At 42.4% G+C, this 10,773-nt stretch overlaps 1 protein-coding gene across 1 annotated transcript in view; it reads left to right on the top strand.

Moving 5' to 3' along the window:
* Nucleotides 1–1,215: 1,215 nt before the first annotated feature.
* LOC143280157 (inositol monophosphatase 3-like) overlaps nt 1,216–10,773 on the top strand; it is a 19,147-nt gene continuing 9,589 nt past the window's right edge. Inside the window, exons 1-5 of the mRNA XM_076584741.1 lie at nt 1,216–1,565; nt 3,468–3,633; nt 5,725–5,820; nt 7,246–7,419; nt 9,857–10,773. The exon at nt 9,857–10,773 is cut by the window's right edge and continues 9,589 nt beyond it. Of these exons, the coding sequence (XP_076440856.1) occupies nt 1,245–1,565; nt 3,468–3,633; nt 5,725–5,820; nt 7,246–7,419; nt 9,857–10,125 (1,026 nt within the window). The 5' untranslated portion in view covers nt 1,216–1,244 and the 3' untranslated portion in view covers nt 10,126–10,773. The remainder of the gene's footprint in view (nt 1,566–3,467; nt 3,634–5,724; nt 5,821–7,245; nt 7,420–9,856) is intronic.

The raw sequence follows: 10,773 nt of genomic DNA, 5'->3' as shown, positions 1-10,773 counted from the left end.
CCATCAGTTCAAGTTACAATTGATAATTTCTTTTTTCACAATATACAGTTTCCGTTGTTGTCACGGTTGTCAGTTGTTGTTGTCAAGTTTTTCTGTTCATTACTTTGCGGTCCTCTGTCCAAGGCCGGTCTGCTTCACCGAGTTGGGAAATCCCGTTGGATGGTCACTGACTTTTACTTGAAATGATGGATCGAGAAACTCTACAAAACTTATCATATAACAATAGATATACTGGGTTTCTCTGCCACTACCACTGACCAGCACCCACCCTCCCCCAGCCCCCCACCCTCCCCTTCCTTTACCCCGCGGCCCCTCCCCGTCGGCCCCCGGCCAACCGTGACCCCTGTGTCTCTTCCCCTCCGGCCTCTCACCGCACACACACACACACACACACACACACACACACACACACACTCACACACACACACTCACACACACACACACACACACACACACAGAGACTCGGACACACACAGACTCGGCGGACACACACACACACACACACACACACACACACACACTCACAGTCACACACACACACACACACACACACACACACACACACACACAGTCGCACACACACACACACACACACACACACACACACACACACAGTCACCGGCACACACACACACACACACACACACACACACACACACACGCACACACACACACACACAGAGTCACACACACACACACACACACACACACACACACACACACACACACACACACACACACACACACACACCGGCACACAGACAGACAGACAGACAGACTCGGACACACACACACACACACACACACACACACACACACACACCGTCTAAAAACACTTATAGTGAATAGACGTTAAACTGAAGATAACACACACACACACACACACACACACACACACACACACACACACAGACTCGGACGCGCGCGCGCGCATACTGACACACACACTGGTATGCACGGCACCGTATTATGCACGGTCAGTGTCACTCTGGCGGCCGCGGCGGGATGCCAACCGACAGACAGACAGAAACAGACAGCACATAGACCGACAGACGTGGTGTATGGGATAGGTATAGGAGTGGCTGGAGGAAGGGGAAGAAAGAAAGAAAAAAAGACGACGACGAAAAAAAAGCCAGCCAGCGAGCAGATCAGTGGTCGAGAAAACGAGGATTCATACGAAACTTAGGAGCCGAAAACGCCGCCTGTCTTCTCACATTGACTGCTCACTCACAACCATTGACAGCATGGCGCCCGCTAACATTCGATTGAACCCAGTGGGTCTTGTAGTTCTTTCCGTCTTTGTTATGTGTCTATTTTTCTACCTCTTTGGATTTCCAGGGTTCTCCAAAGACGAGAAAGTAAGCATGAGGCAGCTTTTGTCTGTCAGTGTGGACCTGGCCGAGAGAGGAGGGAGAAGAGTGAAAGAAATCGCCGAAGCACAAACTCTGGAAGCAAAGGAAAAGGGCAAAACGAAAGAGGGTGCGAAAGAAATGCTGACTCAAGGCGACTTGGAGAGCCACAGAGCTATTTTGAACGGCTTTTTAAAAACGTTTCCTGGCATGACGGTAAGTCAGACTTCTTGTTTCGTTATTTCAAGTTTATCTGTAATTTACGGTCAGGAATGTACACGTCTCAGTCGTCATTTGACACAAGGAGCAGATGTCGCCAGGGCTGATTGATCCACGGGTTTGTCAAATCAATGTCTGCAGCCGTCACGCATTTCCTGCAGTGTAATAAAGATGTGTATGTGGATTTTCAGTATCCAGAAATTTTTTTCTGAATATACTTTCGGGCAGCATTTTCCCCACTCGATCATGAAAATAGTCACATTACCTTAAAATAGATTTACTGATTTAGTCAATTGCATAGCCTATTTTTTTGTTGTGCTTGGGGGAAAACATTCATATATCGTTGTTTGCTGAATTGCTCGAGTTGTTGTTGTTTTTTTTTTTTGGTTGTTTTTTTGTTTTCTTCAAGGTTGCAATAGCCACACAAGTGAACTTACAAAGATGGCAGGTACTGTGTAGCGTTCAGATTTCCTCAAAAGTCAAATGCTTTTTTATTATTTATTGTGTGTGAAGGGGAATGGTGTGCAGGGGGAGGGGCGAGGCATGCACAAGCCTCCATTGTTTAATGTGACTTTTTTTATGTGGAGTAGCTGCAGATTATTGTCATTGCAGATAACTCCTGTGCATACCAGATTCTTAAATCTGAAGCCGGTAGTCTTGAGATATCTGGAACAGTGCAAGATTTCTCTTTTGGGCAGCTTCACTGTGTTAATGAAATGCAAAACTAAGTCTTAACTACCCACACCACATACATAATGAATGTCTGCACAATTTATAATAATACATCTAAAGTCAGCTGACATGACTGGTGTTGAAGAACAAGGAAGCTGAGAGTGCTTATAGATAGGTTTTTAGAAAGATGAGTTTTTAGTGATGCAGTGAACAGCAGAAATAGAATCAGATGCACAGAAATGATGAAGGTTGTTCCAGATGTGATGAGCAGCAAAAAAAAAAAAAAACCACAAAAAAAACGTTCACCATAGGTTCTTGTATTGACACCAGGAAGTTTCAAAAGGTAACAGTCAGAGGAAGAGCGAAGATTTCTTGTGGAGTGTGAACACTGATAAGGTCAGAAAGATATGTAAGTCCTGCAGAGTGGAAAGCTGAATAGCAGAGACATGCAACTTTCTATTTAATGCTCACTTCAATAGGGACTTTAGGACTTCAGTAAATCACAATCTTTTGTCATTTTATTACAAGATTTTTTTCTTTTTTCTTTTTTTTTTAGACTTCAAAGTCGCTTTTCATATGATTTCAGTTTACTTTGTGTGAATGTATAACTGCAACAGTATAAGAGGGTGTGTGTGCTTTTTAAGCTTAAGAAATGACTTATGTGCTTCAAACTTTTTCTGGATTTAAACTTACATGCTTCCAGATCAATTCATGATGGTTTAAAAGCAACTTACAACTGATACACACACACACACACACACACACACACACACACACACACACACACACACACACACACATATATCATCTCTGTGTCTCTCTTTCTCTGTCGTATCTATCTCTGTCATATCTGTCTCTCACTCTATCTTCCTCTCTAATTGTAACTAATACTACTAGAAAAATTGACAAAATATCTTTTAGTGTGACTGTGTAAACATGTGTGTGTGTCCTTGTTGAAAGGGGAAGGGAGCATCCAAATGAATTTTTTGTTGTTGTTTTTTAATCCTGTTGTGTATGATGTGTGTTGTCCCTTTTTACTGGTTTAAAATACCTATAAAAAAAATTAAAAAAAGAATAAAACAACCTAAATGTCCCTAATTTCTCAAGTCCCTGAAAAGCCCCTAAAATGTACCTCATTTTGGGCCCTAAAAAGCTGTGTGAACCTTGCCAAGCCGTATAACCTCCAAGCACTGTGAGAGACTGACTGACTGAGTGAGTGTGTTGCAGGTGATCTCGGAGGAGCATGAGAACACGCCGGTGGACTTCCACCAGATCCCAGACCCCAACAGACACCTGCCTGAGGTGATGCAGGCAGTGCAGAATGACCAGCAGATCTCCAAGAGCAGGTTGGCGGTCTGGATTGACCCTCTGGATGCCACACAGGAGTACACAGGTATCTGTCAATCCAGAGACTTTTAGGAATTATGTGTGTTGTGTAAACATGTTTTGTAAAGCACCAAGAGCAGATTTCTGGATATTGTGGGATATAAGTATCCATTCTTCTTCTTATTATTAATTAGATATTTAATTAAATATTTTTATTCAAATTTTGCCTGTCACTTTTTCAGTCTGCCACACTGTATCAGTGTGTTTGTGTGTGTCTTGGGCTTTGAGAAAGATTAATTTGTCACTGAAGTTTGTCTTATACGATGTAAGAGCTAATAAATAAAGGTATTGGAGAGTGGCCTTGCTGGTGAGAAAGTAATGGGATATTTCTCCTGTTCATGAATAAAATGACCTGACATTTTCATACCTTTATTGGTCTATGTCCGACAGATGTACACCTCTGTCTCTGACCAGTATGTGACAACTATGTTGTGTGTAAAGGTGTCACTGTGTGTGTAAAGATGTCACTGTGTACTGTTTCAGATGGCTTGTACCTTGTGTATGTGACCACCATGGTGTGTAAAGGTGTCTCTGTGTAAAGGTTTCACCATGCGTTAAGGTGTCACTGTGTACTGTTGAGGGCTTGTACCTAGTGTATGTGACCACCATGGTGTGTAAAGGTGTCTCTGTGTAAAGGTGTCACCATGTGTTAAGGTGTCACTGTGTACTGTTTCAGAGGGCTTGTACCTGTGTGTGACTACCATTGTGTGTAAAGGTGTCTCTGTGTAAAGTTGTCACCATGTGTAAAGGTGTCACTGTGAACAGTTTCAGAAGGCCTGTACCAGTATGTGACCACTATTGTGTGTAAAGGTGTCTCTGTGGAAAGGTGTCACCATGTGTTACGGTGTCACTGTGTACTGTTTCAGAGGGCTTGTACCTGTATGTGACCACCATGGTGTGTAAAGGTGTCACTGTGTGTGTAAAGGTGTCACTGTGAACTGTTTCAGAGGGCTTGTACCTGTGTGTGACTACCATTGTGTGTAAAGGTGTCACCATGTCTTAAGGTGTCACCATGTCTTAAGGTGTCACTGTGTACTGTTTCAGAGGGCTTGTACTTGTGTGTGACCACCATGGTGTGTAAAGGTGTCACTGTGTGTGTAAAGGTGTCACTGTGAACCGTTTCAGAGGGCCTGTACCAGTATGTGACCACCATGGTGTGTAAAGGTGTGACTGTGTCAGTGTGTAAAGGTGTCACCATGTGTAAAGGTGTCATTGTGTGTAAAGATGTCATTGTGTGTAAAGGTGTCAGTGTGCACTGTTTCAGAGGGTCTGTACCAGTATGTTACCACCATGGAGTGTAAAGGTGTCACTGTAAAGGTGTCAGTGTGCACTGTTTCAGAGGGTCTGTACTAGTATGTGACCACCATGGTGTGTAAGGTGTCACTGTTGAGGTGTCACTGTGCACTGTTTCAGAGGGTTTGTACCAGTATGTGACCACCATGGTGTGTAAGGTGTCACTGTTGAGGGTGCACTGTTTCAGAGGGTTTGTACCAGTATGTGACCACCATGGTGTGTAAAGGTGTCTCTGTGGAAAAGTGTCACTATGTGTTAAGATGTCACTGTGTACTGTTTCAAAGGGCTTGTACCTTGTGTATGTGACCACCATGGTGTGTAAAGGTGTCTCTGTTAAGGTGTCACTGTGAACCATTTCAGTGGGCCTGTACCAGTATGTGACCACCATGGTGTGTAAAGGTGTGACTGTGTTAGTGTGTAAAGGTGTCACTATGTGTAAAAGTGTCATTGTGTGTAAAGATGTCACTGTGCACTGTTTCAGAGGGTCTGTACCAGTATGTGACCACCATGGTGTGCAAAGATGTCACTGTGTAAATGTGTAAGTGTGTAAAGGTGTCACTGTGTGCTGTTTCAGACGGCATGTACCAGTATGTGACCGCCATGGTGTGTAAAGGTGTCACTGTGTAAAGGTATCACTGTGCTCTGTTTCAGAGGGTCTGTACCAGTATGTGACCGCCATGGTGTGTAAAGGTGTCACTGTGCACTCTTTCAGAGGGCCTGTACCAGTATGCGATGACCATGATGTGTAAAGGTGTCTCTGTGTAAAGGTATCACTGTGTAAAGGTGTCACTTTGCACTGTTTCAGAGGGCCTGTACCAGTATGTGACCACTATGGTGTGTGTGGTGGTGGATGGGGAACCCACCATTGGTGTCATCCACAAGCCTTTCTCTGGGGAAACAGGTACACCATTTTTTCTCACACACACACACACACACACACACACACATACAAGCACACAACCATACACACATTCACCCGCTTACATATGTGCACAACACATCATCGTTTAATAACTCTGTGAAGAATCATTCGGGTGCCGCACAGAGAAAATATTCAGTTTGTTCCTCAAGGTCTGTCAATTGTGTGTCAAAATTTAAAGCTTTGGTCTCTGCAGATTGTCTTCCTGTCCAGTCTGCAAAGTTGTCAGTCCATCGTTTTTTTCTTTCTTCTCCTCCATCTCCCTCCCTCGACAATTCCTTTGAGGGTTGTTTCAGCAAGGTCAGTGGGTATTGTTACACAGCCATGCCGATGATGTTTCTTAACTGATATCAGCAGGTCTTCATAATTATGCTCCAATGTGCACTTGTTGGTTTGGCGTACTTGTTCATTGGTAAAACATTTTGATCAGTGTATCTGATGTTTAGCATAATTCATCATATTTAGCAGGTGCTGTTTTTTGTTGTTGTTTTTTTTTTGTTTTTTTTTTACTCATACATTCTTTACACAACATAATGATAATCTTTTAGCTATCAGCAGCATACTGTAAATGTATGCAAATTGTGTCACTTTGAAATTCTCAGAATTGCATCCAGTCGTCATCTCCTGACTGCAGATGCAACCAAACCTCTCCTCTGTGCCGTCCCACTTGGATTATTGTAATTCCCTTCTTGTCAGTTCACCCAGCTACCTCATTGCTAGACTTCAGAGAGTCCAGAACAATGCTGCTTGTCTTGTCTCTCATTCCTCTCAATTATATCACGTCTCTCCTCTCATTCATGCTCTACAGACACCCACCTGCTTAGGATCCCCCCGTTTGAACCAAAACGTATGGTCAGCGCAAGACCCCACTCTTGGAATCGACTTCCTCAGCCTCTCTGCCACTCATCTTCATTAGCACTTGCAGTCTTTCAATTCCAGTCTGACGTCCCCCACCTTTTTCCCCTCCTGAATAATTCTCAACAGCTTATCCCTTTCAAGTATGAACTAAGATGACTATCAGTAAGTGAGTAAATTTGAGAGTTTCAGAATTTGTAGGTTGTATTTTTGATTGTGTACTATTTAAGATTGTGTACCATGACATGTGTATGTGTGCTTTGAGTGTTTGTGGGCGGAGGGTGTGGGGGGGGGGGGGGAGTTAATAATTTTATAGTGTTTTGTATCTTATGTTCGGGTTTTCTTTTTTGACATTTACTTATGTGTTGTTTTTTTTCTATTTTTTAAACGTTTTAGAGCTTATTTTCAAGATTAGGCATAAATGCTCACAATATTAATGATGATAATAATAATAATAATAATAATAATAATAATAATAATACACTCACTGCAAGACACACATGCACAAGACCCTTCATTCACAAGATAGTCTGTGTCCCTTTTTGTGTGCAGTGTGGGCCTGGGTCAACTACGGCCACTCCCCCAACCTGAAGAAAGCATCAGACATACAGCGGGACCCGAACCACCGGCAGATCATCGTGTCCCGCTCCCACTCGGGCCCTGTGGAGACTGTGGCTAAGCGGTCCTTTGGGGAAAACACTGAGGTGGTGCCTGCTGGAGGGGCAGGTAAGTCTTCTGTGGTCATGTACCCCACAAGGGGCCATATTCAAGAGACCATCGTGCCTGCGGGTAAATGTGTACCTGCGGGCAAATCTACCTGAGGCAAGACAAACTCCTCGAGGGTAAGCACTGTGGGGTATTCAGGAACAATCTAGTCTACCTGCAGGTCTCCTTATCCAAAGGCAAATTTGCCCATACCACCTGCCAATGGTGACTGCCCATGAAGCAGAAGTAAAGAAGGCGGATCCTTTTGTAGCATTGTTTTTGTTGAGGGAAAACAGAAGTGCTTTGCGGATAGCCCATGTTTTGCTAACTCTGCCATGGTCCTTACCATGTCAAGGGTAACTTGCCTTCAGGCAAAAAGAAGTTTGCTTTGAATCTGCCCCAAGGAAGCTAGTGTCCAGGAGTTCAATACCCAGGCATGGATTGGGATTTTTACTCCATCCCCTTCTGCTAGACCTTGAGTGGTCACTGGTGGTCTGGATGCTGGCCATTCAGTGACATTTTACTTGAGGTCCCTTGTGCAGCATGCACATAGCTCACATTTTTTAACCCATAGCAACAAAATCGTTATCCCTTGAAAAATTCTGAAGAAGAATCAACTTAAACAAATACACTTGCAGACAGAAGAGAAACATGGATGCCTGCACTGTGGCAGTGTATTCTTCCTGGCAAGTGTGTCCCAAATTTCATACAGAAAAATCTCATGATGAAAATGAAACGCAGTACAATATAATGAAATAGTGGAATGTCAGGCTTGCTTGTTTTATTTTGGGGCATGATGTATGAAAGCAACAGGGTCTGTGTGATAACCCCAATGTAGTTGTGTGTGTGTGTGTGTGAATCCGGGTTTAATTTTCCAAACTCATTTTTTCTCTGTCAGCACCAAGGTTTGTAGAAGAAAAATCTTACATATTTAATCGTTTTAGGATTATTCTGGAAATTTTTCTTGGGTCATGAAAGATTTTCTTCAGTTAGTAAACATTAACAAATTTATATTTTCTGGAAATAACCTGTCTGTCAACAGTAAATTTGGACTAAACATAGAAATAATTCTATCTACACATAGCAGTTAAATGGTTGAAAATCTTCTGGATTGAATTGTATTTCCAGATTGTGAATGTTTTTCATTTAGCCTCTGGATTTGCAAGTTTTTAGGGTTATTCCTGATCCATTGGTAATTGACATTGGGGTTGCCGATGAGCGTTTTGTAAAGTTGCAGTTTTAAAGCAGCGTAACATTCTATTTCTTGTCTCCAGTTAAAAGAAAAGGAGATTCTGGACAGACCACACAGAATGACATTCATTTCACCATAACATGTTTATTGTATAGCAGTATTTTAAAGAGGGCTACGAAATTAACTATAATGAACATACTGAAGATTCTTGTCAACGGCAGCCATGAAAAGCTGGTCTCTGAGGGAATCGTGTTGCACACATTGGGCGTAGCTACTTTCGTTATAAAGTATATGAGCAGTAAAGTCATAGAAAAGACAGGAATAGTTCAGTGACGATGATATGATGATGTGGTGACAATAATAATGTGATGGTCACAATATGTTGAGGTTGGTGTGATAATGATGATAATATGATGTGGTGACAGTGATATGATGATGATGGTGTGGTGATGACGATGATATGATGGTGTGATGATGATGATATGATGATAATAGGGTGAAGGTGACAATATGATGGTGAAGACGGTGTGGTGATGACGATACGATGGTGTGGTGACAATGATATGACGACGATGATGTGTTGATTATGACAGTGATATGTTGTGGTGATGACGATGATATGATGGTGTGGTGACAATGATATGACAATTACAATGGTGTGATGGTGACCATATGATGTTGACGCTGATGATAATATGATGATGGCAATAGTGTAGTGATGATGATAATGATGGCGTGATGGTGACGATAATATAATGATGATGGTGTGGTGATGTTGATATGATAACGATAATGGTATGATGTTGATGATCTTATGATGGTGTGGTGACAATATGATAAGGATAGTGTGATGGTGACAATATGATGATGATGATGGTGTGAGGGTGACGATGATATGGCGACAATGGTGTGATATGACAATATAATGATGATGGTGTGATGGTGACAATGATAAGATGATGACGATGGTATAAAGTAACAATGATATGATTGTGTGATGTCAATATAATGATGATGGTGTTATGGTGAAGATGATTTGATGATGACAGTGGTATGATGATATGAATATGACGATGGTGTGAAGGTGAGAGTGATGATAATGGTGATATGATGATGACAATGGTATGATGTTGGTGAAATGAATATGACAGTGGTGTGAAGGTGACGAAGACAGTGTGATGGTGGTGATGATGATGATAGTGTGGCGACAATATGACGATGATGGTGTGGCACCAACATGATGATGATAATGGCGTGTGGTGATAGGCTACAAGACACTGGAGGTGATCAAGGGCAACGTGGAGGCCTATGTGCACGTGACGCTCATCAAGAAGTGGGACATCTGTTCCGGACACGCCATCCTGAAGGCGGTGGACGGCACCATGACCACCCTGGAGGGAAACTACATCTCCTACCGACCCAGCGACGATCCCAAGAATGGGGAGGGTCTCCTGGCCACCATCTACAACCACAATGACTACCTGAATAAACTGACACCCGAAATGGACACCTTGAAGGGAAAGCACAGGAGATAGGATGTGTAAAGGTTTGTGTTACTGTGTCTGATAGGGTGTAAAGACGGTGTAACTGTGTCATCATGTCCATGCTGGTTGTGATTAGGAGGACAAGAGTGAATGGGTTTTTTGTTCTTCTGGATGATCACCATGAATCATGTACATAGATGTGTGGGTCTGGTGTCAGTTTTGATCATTTGTTTCAGATGATCTAAACCGGTTTTTAGAAATTATGCAATGCACAGTTTGTTTCTTTTTCTCTCTTTTTTTCAGTGTTTTTGTGGGAGGTTTTATTTTCTATGTTTTTGTTGGAGTTCTATTTCAAGTCGTCCCCTTTGCATGCGTTTCAACATTTCACTAAGAAGAAAGGTTTGTGATTATCTTCTGCTTATTTTTATGCCATCACATTGCCTACTGTTAAAACTGGGCAGCTGTATAGCAGTCATAATCTTGTTGAAGTGTGACACTGAGGGAATTGATACTGATGACAGTGGTTGGAACACATATCTTTATTGTGATGTTTTGGGGTTCTCGTACATAGGTGACGCTCTGTGCAACAAATTCTGGTAAAAAGAGCCATTTTCTGTTTCGAAATGTATGTCAGAGAAAATCATTTGGCATCCAGTACTGACCACAGAATACTAAACAGGCAGAAGGGACATTCCTTCT

Source organism: Babylonia areolata, chromosome 3, assembly GCF_041734735.1.
Source record: "Babylonia areolata isolate BAREFJ2019XMU chromosome 3, ASM4173473v1, whole genome shotgun sequence".
Taxonomy (NCBI): Eukaryota; Metazoa; Mollusca; class Gastropoda; order Neogastropoda; family Buccinidae; genus Babylonia; species Babylonia areolata.
This window is presented reverse-complemented; position numbering and strand designations above follow the sequence as displayed.